The following is a 24,632-nucleotide window of genomic DNA, read 5'->3' as shown; positions in this document are numbered from 1 at the left end:
AAACTTAAAAGTTTCTCTGAGCTCTGGGGGGGGGGGTTATCCCCCAAAATCCCCCCTCTCTGCGCCACGGATGAGTGAGACTACAAAATACCTATTGCCGTTGCTCGCGGTCAAAAAGGTTGGGTTAGGGATAATTGCGGATTACGGACATTTGCCGTCAAGGCAGCATTGGGTATTGTGCAGAAAACGGACGTTCTTGTCTCCCGAGGCAGGAAAAATATCATACTCCTTTAAACTTGAATGACGGTGAACTTAAGGATATCTTTTAATTTCTTTTAATTTGAGCTATTTATCATTCACTGGTTGTAATCGAATATTCGAAGAACATGAATTGATTAAAATAATTTTCTCCTGATGACACTGCATACTAGTTTCTTTTCTTTTAGACAAGTCGAGGTCTCAGAATGGGTGAATAGCTTTCTCTTCGACTGATATCGAAATGAACGTTACTGTAGCTAGGATATTCGTTTTGAATTTGGTCGATCACTAATTTGGCTTAGCAAGCAGCCTTCTCTTCAGCTGCTTCTGTAGCCAAAACTATGGCATAATTAGGTATTTATATCTACGCTGAGGCTCTACTCAAAGGTCAACGGCGGTTCATTAATCGATGAGTAGGTGATGTAATTGCATTCCTGACAACCATAATCAGGTTTCTTTCCACTCTCAATTTTGGGAGAATTCAATTTTTATACGCTACAAAGCTTTCCAATTTTTTCGTTAAGTTGTTCGAAGAATTTATGAGTAGCAGCAACACATTTCTATCCGCAGAGTTCATTAGGCAACGTGACAAATAAATGACGCAGCAATTCCTAATTATGAATGAAAATACTATCTCCTAAGCCGGGAAAGTCTTAGTGATTATCACATTATAGATCGCTAATTAACACATAAGCTGCTTCCCATAGACGAAGTGTTGATTCATATTTTTATATGTGTAGCCTTGAAGAATGTGAAACCACGATACAGCTGACCGATAACCTATTTCTACCCACTTAATCACAGGCACTGAGAATCTATATAAAGATCGCGAGAAAACACAAGTTTTTATCAAATAATACCGTTTGTGAAATCCCAATGAAATAAATGCCATGCGAACTTTAAAATTCAGAGAATAAATTGTTAAAATTAATCGGATTGCGAGTGTGGGAGGTCGTGAAGATTTGCTTTCTTCGACATTCTCAAAATTTACTTTTCGTATTTTGGTCACCACCATGACACTGTGAATGGTAAACGTTGCATGAAAATATGCAATGCCAAATTAGTTCCGTTGCTTATTGGACAGTGAGTTTAGTGGCATAAAATATGGCACTTTCATTAATCGAGGCAAAGTATAAATAAAAGACATATAAAATTTTAATCCGTTTATTTACAGCAAGTGCTTTGTGTCATGTGTAAGCTTCAGTGGTAGGAGAGCTTTTTCCTGAGGAAAATTGTTCATAGAAATTTTAAATGTGTGTGCGCAGGTAAAAAGGCCCCGAAAATGATCATATTAATAAATTAATGTGTTAATATTTTTATTAATAAATTAAAGCGTCAATTGCAATAAAGTAAGAAACTCCGATCTACCTAAATCCATTTCTAGCCAAACAAATCATTTACGATTCTCAGCCTTGAAGAAAATGTAACAAAATTCATCGAAATCAGATTCCTGTTTGCGTACGCTCTTTCTTTGCCTTGCATCTTTGTTTTGATAGCGGTGACCACATATTTACACAGCTGTGATGATACGCTTTACTACCCTTCCGTTGCTCATTTGTTGGTTTCCTTCTATCTAGGGTTGCAAATAAGCTGATTTCCAAATATTTATCCACTGGAAACCAATTTCTTTCGTTATATATCAAATACAAATATGTAAATGACGTTTACGCGCTTCGTTAGCGCGAGGAAATTGACAGCATTGCGACACCATATGTGTTGTTGGGTTACATGATAAAACACGATTTCCATAACATTTACACCACGGAAGTTAGTAAACCAACCGCATAAGTTATTGTAATTCATCACTTTCATTTCAATGGATTTTTTCTTGAAATTAAAAAAATAATTTAAAAATGTGCACTAAATGACCCATAACTATCAAAAACGTCCCGAGAAAAACTTATAAGCAAAACAGTCGTACGTATTGGCTCTCTGAGTTAAGTCAAATTTCCATGGATTTTCTCGATACGGTTTTCACACGAAGAATCCCGTTGGGCACTCTATGGTGCGAGTTTCAGAACTGTATTCCAGTCCTACACTGATTCAGTGAAAAAACAATTCCTTTCATAACTAACTAATATGTCATTTATGATTGTATTTTACTGCTTTATAATGGTGTAGTACAGTATTGATTGGATGAACAAATAAGAGGGAAATTACATCCGAAATTGTGCTGAAAAATACAGGGAATATTTACTGCATATTTGTAACAATATTTACGTTGGCCCAGTCCCGCCCATTTTCTGATAAAAACTGCTGGAGACATTGGTGACTGTAAGCGCCAATTGAAGCAAAGCCCAAGATTACCTTCGAATTAGTTCGCAAAACATTAACATCGAATTGGTTTGAACTCTGAAATTATTCCAATCTACACACATTTTCCCATGCTTGATACTTTTATTGATCGCGGTCGCGTGGTCTGAAACTCACTTCAGAAGCTAATAATTGTAAAATCTTTATTCCCACTTGGATTCCATATTAAAATGTATTTTTTTCCTCAAAAATATTCAATCATTGGTTAAGAATAAATAAAAGAGCTGCAGATATCGGATTCAGACAGTCAAATGTTCTAAATACCGAAGATTAAGTTCTCCATGACAAAATATTTGGCAGTGCTTTAGACAAATGTTCCCTCACAGTGCGAGAGAAAAAATATATGAGAAAGCAAAGCGAAAGCTGACAACCCATCGCGACCATCGTGTGACCCTGTGGCGTAACTCATAACTCGGGAAAACACCGAGATTACTTCAACGTCGGTTGCCAGTGGGATGATATTGTCAAGCTTACGGTGCGGTTATGATCATTCGTCCTTTTTGTCCAAAACTTGGCGTGTGGAATCTCCTCCTCGGTCTCCTACGTCTCTTTATTAGTTTCTTGTTGACACTAACCAGGAGACATCGCGAGAGTGATGTTCGGGGTATGAACGCCGATGTTATTCTCTAGAACTATGGAGGAGGAGTAGAAAAAGTGTCACCGCTTTCTTCCCCTTTGGCCCGAGTTTGAAAGAGAAAATGGTTCTGCCTCGCTATTTCGTCCTTCTTTTTATAGCACTTACTTAAGTAAAATAGGTTTTTCCTTACTTTAGCCGTTCAAATGCGTGAACATTTATGTTAATCGATTTAAAACGCCTCTTAGTCGTACAAAACGTCGTTGATGTGATGTGAAAATGAAAATATCCCTTTCAATGCTAGTAGATGAGAAAATTTTTAAACCAGTGGGAGTAGCCTGAAAGAAAATTAATTCCCAAAATTCTCGTCAAGTATGGATGGTTGAACAGAAAAAAATTGCGGATTGCAGCGTTCTTTTTTCAATACTCAGATACTCTAATGTTGAATGTTTCTTCCACAATTATTGCTTTGCATATGATAACCATTAAATGGGTATGAAATATTTAATGTTTTTATTAGAGTAAATGCACGTTAGATGATGTCCTGGCATATAAGAATCGATTCAGTCTTCACAGTCAGTTGAAGCGTGAAAATTCATCTATCTATACAATAAGCACGATCATCATGAATGCCTTCATGGCGAAAGGTAAAGTAAGAATCGATGGAATAACATTGCAACGTAAGCAATTAAGGGCAATTGCGTTCAATCTAATCAATGCATGATATAAAATAGATAATATGTCATAAAGAATATTTTTTACATCTTGAAAATAATAAATGCCATTAAAATAAGATTATAAATTAAAATATATATGGTTTATATGAAATAGTTAACTCCCAGAGAAGTGAAGAGGAGAGCTACGTTAGACCAAGTTGGACCACTGTTGACGAAATATAATGATTTTTAACACCTACACTTCAAGACACTGAATCAGCAATAATGATGATGATGAACGATAAATATCAAAATAAAGACGATTAGAGTAAAATTGAAGCGTAGCAAGCATAGTCACTTTAATCATCATGCGGTCATAGAAAAAGAGAAAGTCTCTAGGAGAAAATTTTTTACTTGTCGTAATTGAAAAGATTATTTTTGATTTTACATTAATATTTTGCTCCGATCGGTGCAAGACCACCAAATCTCTATAACAAGCTACTATGCCTACTTCTGCAGCGGCATTCTCGCAAGCGTCTTGGTTATAGGAAAAGTTACTTATTTTTCAGACAGGAGAGTAAATTGTCCATCAATAAAAATGCTAATAATGCAACAATTTGAAAGAATGATAAAAAATCTAACTGATAACGTCACGCTTAACTGTGTGAAACCCTACCATTATGGAAAATAAGAGAATAAAACTGAGTTAGTTCCACTAGTATACAGTGTGTCCCAAAAAGAATGACCCTAATAATATTGAAACAAATGTCACTAGGCAAGCGAAACAGCGCCAGATGTGATCGGCATTGTTTAGAGTTTTAGAAAAATCCGCTTAATGTCACTACGAGCGCTGATGTGGAGCGTGCAACCCTTAGACCATTGGCACAGAGTAGATATATACTCTGTGCCATTGGTCTAACAATTAGGGCTAACAATAAGGTGCAGCCAGTCTCGCTGAAGATGACGTACAGGACCGCGAGGACAGGCTTTACACTCTTGGCCTCCTAGGTCCCCTGACATAACACCATGCGATTTTTTCCTTTTGGGAAATGTTAAACAGCGTGTTTACGTTCCTCCCTTACCTCGTGACATTGATGAACAAAAAACATGAATATCAGCTGCTGTAGCTTCAGTGACAGAAGACATCTTACACTCAGTTTGGGAAGAATTCAGCTATCGGCTAGATGTCGCCAATAGAGGACATATTGAACATTTATGATGGTTTTTTAGAAAATTTGGTCGTTTGTGAGTAATTTAGTATACAATATGTTGATGTTACGCCCTTCTTCCTAATAAATAATCTCATTAAAATCGGGTCATTCTTTTTGGGACACACTGTATTATATTACAGCAAAAAATCTGTTTGTGGAGCAAAACTAACTGAATAATCAAAGGAATTCTACCCGAGTTCTTCACCGATTGAAATTCTCCATGGCCAACGTTTCAATGCTCCACTAGGGCATCTTCCTCAGGGCAGATGAGTGATCTTGGGCATTATCCTCATTTGCCCTGATGACGATGCCCGAGTCGAGCGTTGAAACGTCGGTCATGGAGAATCTCAACCGCTGGAAAACCCAGGAAGTTCAACTTGCTCGCCGGGAAATCTTATGATACTATATGAATGAATAATTTATTTTCTTCATGAAATTTTAGTGTAGCACTATCATTTCACGAGATTATTTTTCGAATCGTTTATAACCTTCGTGTAATTGTAGTTTAGCATCAGCAGTCCACGAGAAAGCCAGTTTCCTTTCTAATGGCGCGATATTTTTTGGCCAAATGCCGACTAGGTGAATTCAAACACGGCACACATCGTCTTTCTCTGTTAACCGTGGAAGCACAGGTGGACTCCGAGGGAATCGTTGGACCTCTCCCGTGTACAAGAGAAGGTAAATTTTACGGATAAAGAGGGGAGAGAGGAAAAATGTGGTAACTTTCGTCCAGAGAGCTAAATAAAACCTTTCATGGGCATAAAATGCGAATATTGTAATGCGTCCCCATTCAGGTACCCAGTGCTAATACCACTCCTTAATAGACAAGCAGCATAAATGCATATTTATGTGAGTTTTATGACCTGATGTCCTTTGGAACGTTTACATACTAGCATAAAAATAAGAATATTAACATCGATATCAGCAGTCCCAATTTAAATGAGTGTATCCACTAAGTACTAAAAAAAACGTTGTGTACAGTGCAATAACATTTGCAGGTTTTTACAGGTGATTATTGAAATAATTTACTCGGTTGCATGGGATTTACAATTGCATGACATTTGGCATTTTTTAATATTTCAATTTACGATTTTGTTTATTAAATCAGGTGGCAAACGAGTTATTGCATGGACAAGTTTATATTTCAGAACACCCCATTTGCAGGTGAAAAGAGGGAGACAATTCGATGTGTTTGAATATACTTACCTCGTCGGAATTTGGCCAAAGAATGCCAGCAGAAATCAAACGAATTACCCCGACCTCAGATAGTGGCGGCAGAAACTTTGTCGGGATACTTTTACCCCCGTAAGAACAAAGTTCCCTATCTTTCCGGCAGTTGCTCCGATAATTCTGTGCTCGTTTCCGCTCTAATTCGTCCTCTCTCCCGCCGGCAGTTAGCGTTCAGTTCAGCTGTGGGTTCCATTGGAGGCAGCGCCACGTAGTGTCGTTTTTACGAAAACTCACGGCGGTAACATGAAAGTCCAACACTTAGTCAAATGAAAACGCAAATTGCACCATTTGTAAAACATTTTTACGACGCGTAGGTATTCTACTCCCCTGCAATATTGCTGAAACCTGCATTAGCTTATCTATATTTTTTCGAATATTACCGCTCCTTTCAATGTGGGTAACTTGGTAAAAAACTGGCAACCGCGCTGAAGTCAATGACTGGTCGGAAGCCAAACGGCACAAGTGATTTCTTTTTTTATACAGAGTTAGGAATAGAAATTAGGCGAAGAAAACAAACGAGATCAATTAGATACTTAGTAGTGCATTTGAAATTCCACTCGATGTCAGCACAGAACAGAGACTCACTTTTATCCCTTGGCAACCAATTTTTTGTGTATTTCTTCTAACAATTAACTTTATCTAACTCTGTTGAGAAAAAAATCGCTTGTACCCGTTGGATTCTCATCCCCTCAATAGGGTGGTTTCCTATTTTTTTTATTGACTACATCGATTACCGCTGGAGTACACATTTCACGTTTTTAGATTTTTAGATGACGATATATATATTTTTCGCGATTAAAATAAAAGTGAAATTTTCAAGCGAGTGAAAACGCGACGGCTAATTATGAATGCTGGGAACAGCCCGTGTGACGTCATTCTGGTTCCGGCTGACGCCGTATGAGACCACCTGGGTGCGAGGCTATGAGCGCCGCAACGATGTCGGCTGCTAGTGGGAGAAGAGTACCCAGCTAGCAGGTAGCGCTTGGCTTAAATAAGGATTATTAATATCCTATAAAACGAAGGAAACTTTCCGACCATGGGCAGTTTTAATAAGTGATTATTAACAGATGTTTCTTTGAGATCTGTGCCACATGCATGCATTGGTAATCTCAGGCGATGTAAAAATCCTATCTACTCGTATAGAAACTAGGTCCCTGTGACGTCACGTGGAGTGGAATCGCATGGCCGCCAATCTGGAATTTTTCAAATGAGGTTAAATATAGACCATTAACATTCCTCTAAACTGGGATTTATAAAAGGAAATTATTTTTATATTATGAATACACTGATGGTGGGTAACAGTGGCGTAACTATGGGGGGATGAGGGGATATATCCCCCCCTGGAAGCCTCAGAGAAGTTAAAAATATATTTTAAAATCTTGTCTGCATTTGATATATAATATCTGCATTTGCTAGAAGTTGAATTTTATTTGCCAAAATGATGTAAAATGTATATACAGGCATTTTATTTTTCGAAATTTTTCCTGACCTCCCCGTTTCCTGAGGGGCTAGCCCCCACTAACCCCTCTCACCCCCCCCCCCCCCCCCCCGCCCCCCAAAGCCCTGCCATCCCCCTCCAAAGCATATTCTTAGTTACGCCACTGGTGGGTAACGAATCGTAATCAATGCCTTTCGTTTTCTTTGTTGAAGGAAACTACCCTATTGTGATCGCTTAGAAACCAGAAAATAGGGTCTTTCCCGTCTCGCCTTTCGAAATTTGGGAGTATTTGTCGTACCCATCTTTGCCTGCGCCTCCCTATGTTTGTTTTCAAGAATATTCATCTGTCTACTGAGCAGTGACGTCAAACTGTCGCCGACCAATGAATGGGCATGTATAAGCTCCAACGGTATTTTGAAAAGGCATTTAAATTCCATCGTCATGTCCTGCAAAATGCGACGAAAACTTTTGAAGCATTCTATATTTACTTACATCATGCAGTACTATCTCTGTAATCTGGCATTGCGATACTACAACACGTCCAGTGATCCGGTGTCCCTGTCTTGCACCTTACCATCGGCTAAAATACTTCGATAGTTTTAAATGAAAGATTTTTTAATGTATGATAAGATTTTTGGTCTTTGTTTGGGATGTACCTGTGTGTCTGTTCTTTAATTTATGTAATCTGTATGTCTTTTTTTTCCTACTTACCCAGTGTTACAGGAAAAGGAAACGAATTTATGCACAAAATACGATTGGCTGAGATTCATACTCCTCCGAGACAAAGAGGGCGAGTAGGCAAAACACCAATTGATTCCCGCATTGATAATTTATTGGCAATTTTGACAAATGATATTTCCTTTCTCTATATCATCAGTGATCCGACGTTATCGATAATTCGTCCATGTTTCGGTTGCATATATGAGTCGGATTACTGATCGCACTGGGCACAAATTTACATGTTTTTGGACGCACGTTTGAAAATGAAATTTTCTAATGTCCCCCATTATATGCATAAAGTCTAATAATTTGAGATGGTGTTTTATTTGTATCTGTACAGAATGATTGTGTCAATTCAATAACTACAACTACAATTCCTTTCTTTTAGGAAAATGTAGGTAGTGGTTTGAAGTTACAGCCTTTACGAAAACCATAACATGTAAGTAGATTATTTTGGAGTGATACTGGCAAATTGGAGCACCATTACTCTGGGATCACTGTCCTCGTAATTACTCTTCATATAAAATAAATACACCACGCACTCAAAATGAAGACATCACAGTCAGTATATTTCAAATATATTCGGCAACACAAGACACCAGGGTACTTACCTAGATATGGTAATAAAAAAACATTTATAACTTATATGCAACCACATTGCGTATGAATTATTTTTACGCTATGTCAAGCACACATTTCAACTATAAGTACCTAGTAGCTCGTGTAGTGATATTGTTTTGTATTATACCAAAGTAACATTAATATAGAGTTTTTTCCTCTTGGCACTCCTTGTTTACATTTAGTTAATATGTATGTTTTCTTTACTCCAGTCACTGAAACTTAATACCTACATTTTTTTTATTTCCGTATTTTTCTACCAGTTGAAATGCACAAAAATTTCGAGTTGTTTGCAAATAGATCTTACCCAAGTTCACGGTCACAAAATTAAATGTTTGCAGTAGAGAGAAAATATTTGCCGTTTAAACAATTAACATGTATCAATAGATGAAACTGCAATTATTCTAAGCTTCCTTTTCTTGGTGTTTTTTCACTTGTCATCGGTCAAGCTTGTTTATTTTCAGTATGTGAGAGAGACATTAATCACTTGGTAGTTATTCTTTATGTAAACGTACGTTAATTTTTTCGGGTGCTATCTAACATCATAATACTCATCTTGATTTCTGCTCATCATATAATTCGTATATATTTTTTCGTAGTCACCTACACACTACGAATATACCGTCAGTGGCAATGGATTTTTCATTGGCATCAATCACTACAGTTCATGAAGGTAGGTACTATTGCTATTGAGCTGCATATGCCAACAAATTCATACTTAAAAACAAGTTCTAAGCCTTAGCCAAAAAAACTGGGAATTAATCGTCCAGGTCCTGGGATTGAAGAGCTGCTTAGATCCTAAAAATGAACATATTTCATTATATTGAGTTGAGAAGGAGCATTTTCTCAAAAATCAACCAACTGCGATAAACTTCCGAATCAGTTGTTTTTCTTCACCCAACATTTCGACATCCATCCCCTTTGTCGAAATCAAGGAAATGAGTGCCGTGAGGTAAGCCTGGAGAAGGCGACCGACAGCCAGGGTCATGCGCCATGAGGGAAGCGTAGGGGGGTAGGGTGGAGAGAAACCAGGCTTCGGCATTAGCCTACTTTTAACGAAAGGCTCCAAGGGGACCACTCCGACTCTCATCCGACAGACGTAGTGCTGAACGTGAAGTACCCTCCAAATGCACTCAAGAGGGGATCGGGCAGCCGCGATTCGAACCCGGACCTCCTGGGTGGGAATCCAACACTTTAGCCACCATAGAAACTCGATCCCCTAGAGTGTCACGCAACTAATTTTTTGTGTCATTTACCTTGGTTATCTTGGTTGCTCAGAGTTAATCCCTGTTTTGCACATACTTGCGCAATCATCTTAAAATCGCTTTTCATGTCGGGGTTAGGTCATTGCATCCCTTCATCTTCCTTGGTTCTTCTTAGTTTCCATTACCTCCTTCACGTCTCCGGCTAGGAAACCGCTAGCTCGACACAACACTTTGGTCCCGTGTTGGTGAACCTTGTGGATACGAAGGAGACCGTGTTCCGCAACCGCTGACTAGCCTGATTGTCGAAGACACCTTCAGTGTTCTTCGAGTAGGGTCTCCAAAGTACATTATTAGAAAATAACTCGCATGACACTCACTTCCTTGAGTACAACAACAACAGTATAAGAAACGTTGGAGGAGATGAAACAAGTGACCCGGGTGGTTACCCGAGAAAACTTCACTAACATCATCCTACGGAAAGCCTGAAAAAAATCATCGAAAAACTACTTATAAGGTCGAGTTGGGTAGAATTTTGAAAGTAGTTAACATGCTAAGTCAAAATAATCAATGAAAAGTACCCACTTAAGAATACTTCTCAAATTTTTGGTAGTTTCATGAAGTCAAAAGAGAAAACTCCTCTTCGTGAAGGTCCACTGTTTTAATAAATTCGTCAAAAATTGAATCAATGTAAGACAATCACAAATAATCACACGAAATCGCCATTCAGTATTGTCATCTTAAAATTTTTCATTATTAAAATTCTAGGAAATCTTTATACCACAATTTTTTAGACGTGCCTTGTTACAGATAACTTCCTCACTAAGTCATCACGGTAGGAATTAAGTTTCCAGTTTCTTATCTCTGCGCTGGGCTCACATACAATCAATACTGGAAGAACAAGACGTATCTTAAGTCATTAATAGATCAGTGGCCTGTTTTGATACCTATCTGTCATTGATACCCGTTTCCCGACTTCTCATCCTTATTGTTAGTGGAATTTCCATTCCCACGTTGTTTTACTGACAAATTATCTCCACGGATTTTTAAAATCGCATTTCACACTTTTTCCCTCGTGCGCTTTTCTTATAAATTTAAAATTTTCCACCCTTTTTTAGGATGCTACTTCATTTATTATTATGTAAATTCCATCTGATAGAGTGAATTTCATATTCATAAATATTATTTTATCATTGCAAGATTTCTACAACGAGATTTAATGACTTCATTAAGTATCTCGTCAGCACTGCGATGTCACTAAAGAGAATAAAAAAACGAACTTATTATTTGAAAATGGTAATTTAAATATTCATACTCCCTGTGAATCAGCATATGTTTCATTGATGAATCTTGAAGAGAGCAAAGGAAATGAAATAATGTTGTTTTCTCAATAATTTACTTGAAAAAAATAATTCTAAATGAGCAAGCGCTATTTTTTCTATTTAACAACCTCTATCCAGAACTCCATTTTATGTTAAAAGAAAACTCAATGAGGCCTACCACATTCAACCGGAACAGTTTGATGTTGAAGCATATGAAGCCATTAATTCCTCAATTTTTTATTTCTTACTCCTATAAAAGTTGAGGTATCCCATATCGTTGAATGGCAGTGATTTAGGCATTCATTAAACGACTGGAGTATTATCATACACTGGATCCAATATAGCGTAAAATTAAATGAAGTGAAATAAAAAATAAACCATATTTTCTTTGGAATAACGCCTTATTTCTAGTCAAAATTATTGTGTTGTCAAAATGGATGTGGTATTCTGATACTGATCGAAGGGGCCTGGGTTCGAATATCGGGTGAAGCCTTCGGACACCCCAAACACAAATCTTCAGTGCGAGGTGACCATGGGAAAGGAACTCACTCCTCTATTCTGAATGTGTAGTATCACACGCTTGGGGCTTAGTCAGTGCAACAGAAGGAAAAAAGAAGTATACGCCGCAACAGCGATTCGAGTCCGCCGGCGCCACTGGGGTGGGAATACTATTGTCCTTTTCAAATATCTTTGCGATTGCCCCATTCGTGTAAGCTCGGAACGTTTCAAGCGACGTCGCTGAAGGAAATGGGACCTGCGAATCTGGGGATATGGTGTGGGGTGAGAGAGGCGGACGTTGCCATGTTTTCTCAAAAGACTTTGTCAGTAAATGGGATAGAAAGTCTGTCGCAAAAATTCTCATCTCAATTGGCTACACAGCTAACTTAGGAACGGTACACAACGGAGTTCTGAAACCGACTGAATTTCTCAGAGGCTAGGCTCCGTGTATCCTATTTTGGTTTTCAGCAGCGTTGGCATGATGTTTCGTTTTGATCCGGAGGGAAACTAAAATAAGAGGCCGAGATTTAGTTTCGGTACCACTTGAAACTAAAATCATCAAGGGGTTTATTTTCGACCCAGGACGAAACTTTACTCCTGGGAACGAAACTAAATTAATCGAAACTCCGCTGCTCATAGTTAAGTTTCGATTCCAGAAGTTGAGTGGAGGGGGATACGAGGGAATAGTTTCGACCTATTACGTTTGGCATAGGTGTAGAGAGGTTAAAACCTTGAGCTTAAAATTCGAATGGCCAGTTTTCGTTCACCGTTCTCCTGCTACTGGTAAAAAGATGAGTGCCCCGTGCATCTAATGACGGTAGGCCGAACCTCTACTTCATTCAACCATACTTATTACTCGGTGTGTAGGTCTAAAGTAAACCGTTCGAAGGTGTAGCACGTGGTCTCCCCGGTGCGAGACATTACCTGCGTTTCGTTTCGTCCCAGAGTTTTAGATAAGTTTAGTCTCGAAGTAGTTTTGACTCCAATTTCGTTTCGACCCTGAGTTTAGCTCCCCGGGTTTAAATCCATTTCGTTTCGTTTCTACATTTCGCTCCTGGGAATGAAACTATTGAAATTTTACTGGTTTTGACTTTCGATTCGTTTCTTTTGCCAACCCTGGTTTTCAGAAAGTCGCGTGCCCTCCGCCGTCACCCCCGAAAAAACTTGGCATTATTTCTCAGTCGCAAAGTTATTTGAAATAAACTCGAGGGGAAATAATGGGAGAATCCCAAACTGCCATTTGGGCGACGCGAGCTACCGTTACCAATACTAAATTTACTGTTCATAGAAGAATGTTATATCATCCTATGGTGAGAATGGTTCAGAGTTTTATCTCTAGGTTTAAGCTAGTGCAGTTAGTCCTGCCCTCAATCACTCAGGCTCAATCACTGAGTAAGTTATGGCGCACACGGGAATAAGTCGTGTGCAGGCGTGTCATGGTGCCGGAACGCGCCGGAACGCCGTTCCGGCACTGGTTAGAAAAGACATTATAGCCGAACAACACTTTATCAATTTTGGTGCCTCAAAATTTCTAGCATATACATTCCTGCCCAAAACAAATTTTTTTGTAATAACATATTAATAATAACTTGTGATTAAAAAAACAAACGGAGTAATGTATCACTTGTAAAATAAAGTAAAAGAAAATACGTTTCGGCACTGCTAATTTTGCCATGATGTCCCTGGTCGTGTGGCCGTGAAAGAGACAAGACGAGCCAGTGCCGCCTCGTTTTCCACTCTCTACTATGACCTGGAGACACGTCTCGTTTCGTCAACCTCAGTCTCGTCTTCATCTCGGACGATTAAATCGTCTCGTTTTCCCGAGTCGTTTAAGCGAGCAAAAAAAAATAGTTTTCACCTACATTTTTCGCTACCTCGTCCGCGATGCTTGATCGATTGGAATATTAGCACACTGTTACAAAAGCCGTTGTTTCAACTTACCGATTCGCTACATTTTTTCTACCTTTGACGTGACGCTGTTTATGCCGCAACCACTAAGTGCTTGTGCGAATCCCTTCTTCTCGACCGGCCGAATTTTTTTATATTTATTTTTTTGACGCATTGCTCGTTCAACATACTTTTCTTCTTAAAATCTTGAAATTTTAAATATATCTAGAGTCGACCATTTCCAGTATTTTTTCTCAAAAATTAAAAGAAACTTGCATCTTAAAAAATACTGAGGCGACATTTTGAAATTTAAGACATGAAACATAAAAGCAATCGTAGCAGGACAGGTGGACGGGATGAAGGGCAAGGGACGGCCCCTAATGAGTTGCGTAGGACAGGTTATAAATTATGTAAAAGAGAAGAAATACGTCGCTATAAAAAAGGTTAGCGGATAGGAGAGAGAAATGAAGAGCTGCGTCATACTAATCTTAGGATTGTTGACTTATGATGAGGATAAGGTGCAGGTAATTTTTTCCAGGGTAAACGCTACATGTTCTGAAAATTTCAAGATGATAGAGTAAGTTTTAATGGCGTAATTTGTCACTGAAAATTACCGATTGAGCGGGAGATATGCGTATTTGCAAGAATACCATAAGATCCTTTTGAGGATTTGATCTTTCACCCTTTTTCCAACTGGCTGGCTTTGAACCTCTTGAAAAATGTGATGCTAATACTAAGCGCGTAGCATTATTTTTTCAAAAGCTTCTTCTTTACATTTATATCGAATTAAGTCCCATAAAACTCTCATTCATTGATCAATCAGAAGGGAAATTAACATCAAATCAAGCAAACCCACGGTGATCAAAGACTTTCTTTGGCAAAAATGCTCCTTTTTCACCCGTGAAACCAGGCTGAATATTCTTCTCATTAGCTGTTTTTCATCGTTAATGTGAACCATTCATTTTCTTCAAGATAAGAGCAAAATTAAGTTTAATCCGTGAAATATTTTTCTTCACATAATGTGATTCATAACAAGTCTGATAAAGACATTCTAACTTTGCTGTTGCATCAAGTGTTAATCAAGTTGTTAATTTTTAATTCTAACCCAATCCCCTCCCCTTTTAATTCTCTCAATCTTTCATAAACTCCTCCTTCCACATTTTTACTTACATATGCCAAACCACCCCAGGATAATACACATATGAAATGGAACCGAGTTGCCAAAACCCGGGTCGATTGACATTAAAATAAGTCTAGAGTTCACAATTGCGTTTTATTATGAAGATTAGCTTCCACAAAGTATCCCATGAGACAATTTCTTTCATATTAACCTGTCTAAGTATCACTGTTTCCGTCACAAGCACAACCAAACTGATAAATTAGTATGCAGCGGAAGAGATAGATCAGGTCTAGGAATATTAAACAAGGAAAACAAAAGCTTTAAGAGGTGAAAGGGCTTTGCTATAAAAGGAAGCCTAGTAACCAGCGATGGACGATAAAAGAAATAAACCTGTAATCCTTAGCTGAAATTTCTATATAAAGCGTTTTGGCGACCATGATTGAAAAGGTTTCATGCAATACATACTTACCCAACCTTAATTTGAAGCCATGAATTTTCCGCTACCAACTACAAGGCGCGTTAGAGGTATTTAGTGGCTTAAGTCGCAGTTAAGCCATGACGTAATCTGTATGATACCTCAGCCTCTATTATGAATACTAAAATAATACAAAGAACGCGATTAACTGCAAAATTCACTGGCAGCGATTTCGCTCGCTCGACGGTAGACTTTTCAAAAATGTCACCGCCGCGACGGGTATAGGGGAATGAGGGGAAGGTCACATTTAAGTGCGATGACGTCTGTACGCAGCTGAGACCTTCAGTTCCTTCGATTGAGCCAAATCCCTTCCATGAAAGTCCCCTCCGGTAGGGGATTTGTATGAAAACAGCGAGAGATGAAAAAGGGTGGAGTTGAAATGATGTAAAAATATAACAATTAATTTTGATTTCCCAGTTTAATGTTTTCCCTTGTCTATTCTCTTTTGCTCCATACTAATATGTCAGTTATCAAATGCTTGAAACGGTCACAGTGGTATCTAGACAGCTTACTATATAAGAAGTCGTCCAATGCGGTACTTTGTAAAAGATGTTAACCTTCATAATATTACACTGTTGTAAACTCCTCACTTATTTTTTTAATGCTAAACGACTCAGGTTTTGTCAGCTCAATGTCATTTTATAGGCGTAATACCCTGTGGCAGTTGGGTATATATACGTAAAAATGTGTAAGAGGGAATTTATTAAGGAGTGAGAGATGAGACAGGGGGGATTAGGTTAGTGTAAAAATATAACCACTACATTATCACTTTATTTGCTAGCAAAGTTAGCATATGATTGTAATGAATCCCATTATATAGTAGAAAATTCCTCGGATGGCATTGAATTTCGCTCTTATCTTGAAAAAGAATAGTTCACAAAAACTGAAAAATAAAACCCTAAATCGCAATGAAGTATAACCCCTGTAATATATTCATAAAGAAAGATGACATGAAGTAAAACATTTATGAGTATTTTATTAACCCCGGCACTCAAATCGTACAGAAGGTGACGCGGCTCGTTTCTATGTATTGATTTTTCATAATTACCACCCCAAAATTTCAATTTCTGACCCATTTATGTCTATTCATACATTTCAATATTGCGCATCTGTTCTTATTGAAAATTACGTGACGGGATTTAACCACTACGTGAAAGTTATATCAAGTAATGACTGGAAATACGCTAGTTATTAGACCATTCCAGAAAAAACAGAAGTATATCGATAGCGAAGCTTCTAGAAGGATGAAAATTCCCCGGAGATCTGCTATACCCCTAGGGGATACAATTTCCCTTTGCTCATTCTTCCCCACAACTACTACTCCTTCCCAATCCAGCTCATGTTCAACCTCTTGACGCGTCCGGAAAGGCAAACGCTGCCATCGGAATATAAGCTATCATGCAAGCCTAACGTGTATCGCGATAGCTCCGAATGATAGCTCGCCGGGCCTGTATATTTGCTTTCTGAGGTCTTTTGTTCATTTATGAGAAAAGGCACGAATGTTAGAGTGTAGGATTTTCCAGTCAATCAGTGAGAGAGTATGTCGGCAACGGCTTTGAATGTGGATGCGGTAATGGCTAGGGAAGAGGAAGTAAAGAATAAGCTTAAGCGAGATAATGAGGCAAACCATCAAGTGGGAGTCGAATGGTGGTCGGTTGAACACATTAGGCAATCTGAGTTATCAATTCGACCTTTATTAACCCCCCTCTAACCTAAAGATAGTACACAGCTAAAACTAAACGTGCTTAACAACGTCTATTATAGTAAGTTTTACAAGTTGATATTACGTATTTAAGCTCTAAGATAGGGTATGGGTAATTGAACGATCTACGGCCGTTTAACAGTTGAAAGAAACGAGAAAGACCAAAAGAAAAAGACAAAAACCAATTACTATTTTTTTGTCATTTTCTGTGGTCATCCTTCCAAATTCCCAACCCCCAGAATTTGCCCAGCAAGGAGTACAGCCTTGGGGAATTTGTTTTCTTTCGTCTGAGATAGGGCATTAGAGAAAATGTATACTTACCAATTCTTGAAAAATAAATTGTAAAATAATGACATTTGATATCAAATCATTTAAATTGACTTTGAATATCTGAAACAATTATTGGCATTAAAACGAGAATAAAGTCATTAACCCTAGGAAGACTGAAAAAAAATTATCGCGTAGTAGCCTGACTGGGTCCAATGGACCCAGAAACATTTTTTCCACAATATTACCACTTTATGATGAATTTAGACTGAGTTAAGTGATGTTTTCCATCTAATTTACTTCCTCAACATATTCTTTGTCTTTATCATTATTAAATTATTTTGTTTGAGGCTATTACTGCAGCGAAGCATAATATTATTCCTTCTACCAGAAATATCACTCCACCTTTCCCATTTTTATGAATATTCATTAGCACAATAACATTAACATAAATTACAAAGTGGATTTTTTGTCAATGATAAATTAGATATGTAACAAATTTAATGAAACAAAAGTATGATGAATTTACAAAAGTTATTAAAAACTGTTATGCTACTACAGGCACTGATTGCATAAAATTTCTGAATGATCTTGGCATATAATTTGTGCACATTGTGAAGAGGATGTTCGTGTCTTTCTATCCCTTTTGTAGTTGCACTTACGATACTTATTTTCCTAGGTTGCTAAGGTTGTCAAGGAGTGAGTCACATTTTCTTTTTCACCATGTAAATTCTTTCGATAGTTGATTTTCTCTTGGATTCCACGAGATACCACTTTTTTAGGAAATCCTGTAGCCTGTATGGCACTTACAGTCGTGAGCTCGGGTGGAATCCCTCGTTTATTTTACCTTATGATCTCTACAATCGCTAAATCTTTGGAAAGTAGTGGGTTACCTACTTATGTTTCTGGCTGATTAGTCCCTCAACCATACCTGTAACTAATCTTTTCCCTTGATTGACCTCTCGACTTTTATGAGATTCTCTACCTGTGTATACTTAGACATTCCACTTGTATGAATCACTACTATGACTTACAGCCAAAATTTTAATTCCATACTTTCCTGGTATTGATGATACAAACTCTCTAAAGTTACAGCGCCCACGGAACATCAATAACTGTTCGTCAACTGTCACGCAGGATCCTGGCACGAATGCATATTTCAAATATTCATTCCGCCCATCAAATATCTCTCTAATAGTCTGCAATTTGTCTTTGCCTCTGCTTTCCCTCATTTCTGTCGCACTATCAAATCAAATAACCCGTAGTATTACTTTTTACTCCATAATACTGTTGCATATTGGCTGCCCGTCTAGTTTACTCCAAAGTTCTGAAAAATTTTGATTTTTTACTTGTAAAAATGATATATATTACCATTGCCAGAACCTTATTTATGACAGTCATCTTCTTCATTCTACAAAGCTTGAAAAACTAAACCTTTCAATGGTGGTCCATTTTCTATCAACATCAAAGATTTTAGGACGAAAAATTAGCAAAAGAGCATAAGACAATAAAAATTCCGCACGGCGCACGGGACATGACGCAAAATATTACGCCTTCGCATTCTACCCTTTCTGGTGTCATGAGGTTTTTTTTACCACTCCTCTTTCAGATTGCGCGAAATAAAAATTACTCCCAATAGGAATTCCCCATTTTCGTATTTCTATCATGTTCTCAGAAAGATGAAGAAGAATCGGCCAAGGTTCAGTTCTTCTTCATCCTTATTCAACATTTTAGGCTTCATCTCCACCGGATTCCCTGCTACCCTCCTCCTGTTAGCGCTGTATATTTAGAAGCTGAACACGTCGTTCTGCAATCTTTAGATAATTGCGCTCCAAATGTGTGTCACTATTAGCAAGCCTGTGAATAAAGTGACAATGAAATTTACCAATTTTTCATTCCAAACTTCACTTAGATATAAATGGAAGATAACATTGTTCGTGCTACTCCTTAGTTGTAAATTCAAGTAAAAATTAGCAAAGCACTGTCTCGTATTATATTTCTGATATCATCAAGCAATTCAAAGAGTTCAATAATTTCGCTAGAACAGCTAATTCTTACAATAATTATAAACAATCCTTTTTTGTTATTACCTCAAAAATATCTTGATAGCTATTTTGACTGTAATATCCAAATGGCGACGCCGACTTCTTAGCCCCTCAACTACACAGTATATCAATAGTCACTCTATGAATTCAGTCACATCAATACCTCACTACACAAAATTTGGTACCACCAAGCATCCGGTAAAGATAGGAATAATGACATTGTTGTATATCATAGTAGTTGTCATCTAACTAATCCATCTGAGGAGTAAACGATTTGGTAAATGAGGTAAATACTGAAGAAGTACATTAGAATGAAGGAATATAGTCTTTTATACAATCCATAAAGTTTTGTACCTACCATGCATGGTATCAAAATGTAATGATAGAATTCAAGTTCTTCAATGTCTTCAGTTAGATAGTTGGAATAACAGCAAATGTCGGCAGGCAGCGAGACCACTCCAGCTTGCGAGCGTGACCTTCTGACTGTCCACCACGAAAGCACCGCAGACGCTAGATGAACGGTCTCACATATAAAACTAACAGATTATGGGACTGAATGTTGATGATGCACACTGTGTGTGCGTCAAACCAGAGAAAGTTACAAAAACTACCCATTACGAAACGATGTGGATACATGTTTCTGACTGTCACTCTAAATGTGACATTGGAAGAGCATATGAAAGGCTTCAAGCCAATCCATAAAAAATGCCCACTATCGCCTATCGGTAATAACTATCGCCTACGACTTTGTTTACATCACCATAAACATTGAATCTCCCAAAAATACAAAGTAAATAAGAAAATTGCTGATAAGTTGAAATGAATCACCCATAGCATTGAAAATAGTCGACTGGGTCCAATGGACCCAGTCCGTCCGCTATGTAACTTTGTAGTGTACTATAAAATGTAATGAGCCCATTCTCGTTATTTCTTGCTATGTTTTAGAGGACATATATTTAGGAAAAGTCACGGCGTAAAAATCAGTTTCGTGCATTTTTGACATAATTATAAACTTTCAAAACTACCAACTGGGTCCATTGGACCCAGCCCGTCGTTCTAGGGTTAATCTACAGAAATCAGTTGGAGAAAGAAGTAATTTTTATGGTTCAAAGGTCTTTTTTTTTGTTAGAAGGTGAAAAAATTCGCTTTAGTCGCACTATTTTTTTTCATGAAACCGCCGAAAGGCATCTAGTTTGAGGCGGACATACTCTAGCAGAAAGTTGAATCAAAATCTAAGACCCTCAGGGGGGAATAAATTGTTGAATTGAAGAAGAATGACCCCAAAATGCTCGTCTTATTGTTAGTGTAGAACGCCACCACGTATTTGAAAGGTATGGTGGTGAATGCATTTTATATGGACTAAATAATTGTTCCGGCACTAATTGCAATCGTTTGAATGGTATATATATGTAAAAGGTTTATGTACGAAGTGTTTGGTAAACATTTTCATGCTTCCAAGGCATTATTTCCGATATTATAAGCGGCTTCCCGAGTCGAAATATGCTCGGACATGCAGACAGAGTGTTGGAAATCGTCTTAGACACTGGATACGTGTCCAAATGTGTTATAGAAAAGAATGCCATCAGCCATTTGAATGCTTTGCGTCGAATATGGACGTATGGGAATAGGAATATGGGAAAAGTTATTATTTCTGTTCGTGGTAGTCCATAGCGTTATTTTTATTATACTGCTCGGGGCCCATATCATTACCCTTTCTTCGTTGTAAAAAATAAAATAAGCCTCTTCGTCTTTCTTCCTCCTCATCGTCCACTTCATCCCCTCCATTCTCCTCCTCTCCCACATCTCAAACGCCTCCAGTCTCCCCCCCCCCCCCCCCCCGTCCTCCTTCCTAAGTGTCCACGTTTCCGCAGGGTAGAGCGCTACACTCCAGATAAGACTCTTCATTCCTCTAAACTCTTGCATAACGATCCTCTCATCAGCTCATTCCTATTCATGAACGCCTCCTCCTTTGATAACGAAATTGCCTCCCTTATGTCCACACTGCTGTGTCTGATATTCTCTAATGTGGTGCCATATAGTTGAGCTGCTCCACCGGCTTAAGTTCGTGACTATCTGCATTTAGGTTTAGCCTGAGATGTCTTGCTCACGATACCTCACAGAACCGCATGGCTTCGGTCCTTTTGTAATCATTATTCCTTGTGCCTCATTTCCGGAAAAGGTCATCAATTCACGTGAAATTATTAACGTATATACAAGAGCCTGCAGTTCTCTCTTAATGGTTCCGGCTTAGCAACTCCTGATTAATCGCTCGGCCAATGCTAGAGGTAGAGCGAATTCGGGATCGCACTCAATGCAAATGATTTATCCTCTTCGGAGTTTTAGCGATTTTCAAGGGTTAGGGCAGCCGCAGTGGAGAGAGTCACCACAAAGCAGAATTAAATTTATATTCGCAATCTAACGTTAGGCGGTGGAAAAAGTTTTGTACGGGTAAAATCTTGGGAAAGAATGAATATGTGTAATTGGTAAATATATTTTAATTTGCCGTATTTTGGTAGGAAATTAAATATCTTAACAACCTAATAATGGGTTTCAAAATGTTTTTAAAATGAAATACAGGAAACATAGTGTTACGTTGAAAGCTTAGTAATTTTAACCTGAATTTAAGAAGATGAGTTAGTGAATTTGCTGATGGGAGAATTTAGTCGAGAGCTGCGTGAAACCTATTTAGGGTTGATGAATATGACATTACAATAAATGACGTATTAAATTGCGCTGAACTTATTTGATTTAAACATCATTACCTCCAATTCAATTCCCGCCTCTCATTCCAAGTCTCCATTACCATCGCCTCTGCACACTCATTTAACAGCAAGGGCAATAGTGGACAGAGTTACCTCACAAACATGTTATCCGGCAAATGCTAACCCACCCTTATTCACCACCGGCCACGTTCATTTTTGCAGTCTTAACCCTCTTCTGATTACAAATGAGTCAGTTTTTCTCCCATCCACACCTTTTTTTTCTTAAGAATCCCCGTTTACTTTACTCAGTCAACTCTATCAAAAGCTTTCTCAAAATCCATCAATCAAGTATTCAAAAATTGATTTTATTCTAGATTTCTGTCAAATAGGGTTTTCGTTGCCTCTGTGGTATCACGATTTGACTAACCTTTCTCGAAACCAAGCTGATCGTTTTTCGAGTAATTTTTTCCATAGCCACAAATCATTCATTGTATTCCTCAACACCAATTTCGCCGCATGGACTATTAGAATAACAGTCCTAGATTCTCCACATTCTGTAGCTTTCTCCTTTTTCGGGATCAGAATTTGAATAGGGTGGTTTCCTATTTTATTTTATTGCTTAAATCAAAAGATTATTACTCCTGGAGTACGTATTTCACGATTTATATTTTATTTGACGATTTATTTATTTCGCGATCAAATGAAAAGTGAAAATTTCAATCGCGCGAAAACGCGACGGCCACGTATGAATGCTGGAAAAAGCCCATGTGACGTCATTCTGATCCCGGCTGCCGCCGTGTGAGGCCACCTTGGTGCGAGGCTATGAGGGCCAATAAGATGGAGGCTGGTAGCAGGTAGCGCTTGGCTCAAATAAGAATTATTAATACCCTATCAAACGAAGGAAACTTTACGACCTTGGGCAATTTTAATAAGTGATTATTAAGAAATATTTCCCTGAGCTCTGTGCCTCATGCATGCATTGGTAATCTCTGACAATGTAAAACTCGTATCTACTCGTATAGAAACTAGGTCCCTGTGACGTCACGTGGAGTGGCATCGCATGGCCGCCAATCTGGCCTTTTTCAAATGAGGTTAAAATTGACCATAAACATTCGTCTAAACTGGGAATTCTAAAACCAAATAATTTGTATGCTGTGAATATACTAATGGTGGGTATAACGAATCGCAATGATTTTCGTTTTCTTTGATGAAGCAAACTAACCTATTGCCTACGTGAAATCTTACGGCCACGATCCCTCCTCAGTCCTCATGCGTCTTGCTTAATGTTTGGAATAAACCTCCTTCCAGCCTTTCCTGAATTCTTCGCCACCTCATTCGGGATGTTTTCCATGCCCATGTTATCCCAGAATTCTTATCCCGCGGATATCACACGATTTCCGAATCTAACAAGGGGAGTGTCACAAAAGTGGGTCTCACATTTCAATCGAACTTTGTGGCGTTCTAGTCCATCGGGAGCTGTCCACGAATCACTCCTCCCCCAATAGGGGGTTACATAACCAATATTTTGAACTGAGAACGCAGTTATACATTAACAGGTTCATTATGTTGAAAGAAAATAAATTCCTCAATGCCGGCCTTGTGGAATTTATCTAAGCCAAAGTCGGCCTTGGGGAATTTAAAAATGAAAAGCAGGGATGGCAATGGAAAATAAACGAAATTCAAAACTAATGAAACATCAACAGTTTCGTTCCCGAGAGCGAAATTCAAAAACGAAACGCAATGGATTTAAACCTGGGGAGCTAAACTCTGGGTCGAAATGAAATCGGAGTCAAAACTACTTCGGATCGAAACTAAACTAAAACTCTGGGACGAAACAACGCTGATAATGTTTCACACCGGATGGACCACGTGCTTCACCTTTGAACAGTCTAGTTTTGATCCACACACCGAGTACGAACTGTGGTTGAATGAGGTATAGGTTCGGCGTACCACCATTAGATGCATGGGTCACTCATATTTTTATCACTAACAGGAGAACGGTGAATGCAAACTGGCTATTCAGTTTTTAAGCTTAATTTAACCTCTCTACACGTATGTCAAACGTAATGGGTTGAAACTATTCCCTACTATCCCCCTCCACTCAACTTCCGGGATAGAAACTTAACTATAAGCAGCGGAGTTTCGATTAATTTAGTTTCGTTCCTGGAAATAAAGTTTCGTTCCGGGTCGAAACTAAACTCCTTGGTGATTTTAATTTCGTGCGGGAACGAAACTAAACCTCGGCCTCGTATTTTACGTTTCCCTCCGGGTCGAAACGAAACATTTTCACTCATTTTCGTTCAGTGCCATCCCTGGTTAAAAGGCCGAAGAGCGTTCAATTACCTATAGGTTCATTATATTCAATTAGAAATTATTTGCAATAAAAAAGGAGTGGTAGCTCGGTCGTTACGGTATTTGACTCCTACCCGTAGGTCCTAGGTTCCATTCTTGGAC

General features: G+C 38.3%; 1 protein-coding gene across 3 annotated transcripts in view; it reads left to right on the top strand.

Moving 5' to 3' along the window:
- The window catches only part of LOC124166134 (sodium channel protein 60E-like), a 240,638-nt gene that overhangs the window by 52,942 nt on the left and 163,064 nt on the right, over nucleotides 1-24,632 (top strand). For 2 of the 3 annotated variants that reach the window (XM_046543794.1, XM_046543791.1), the window contains exon 2: nucleotides 8,729-8,734. The exons of the other annotated variant lie outside the window; for it this stretch is intronic. In XM_046543794.1, coding sequence (XP_046399750.1) covers nucleotides 8,729-8,734 — 6 coding nt within the window. The remainder of the gene's footprint in view (nucleotides 1-8,728; nucleotides 8,735-24,632) is intronic. 3 annotated transcript variants of the gene reach the window in all.

This window comes from Ischnura elegans, chromosome 9 (genome assembly GCF_921293095.1).
Source record: "Ischnura elegans chromosome 9, ioIscEleg1.1, whole genome shotgun sequence".
In the NCBI taxonomy this organism is placed as follows: domain Eukaryota; kingdom Metazoa; phylum Arthropoda; class Insecta; order Odonata; family Coenagrionidae; genus Ischnura; species Ischnura elegans.
The sequence above is the reverse complement of the archived record's forward strand: the minus strand, read 5'-3'. Positions and strand labels throughout refer to the sequence as shown.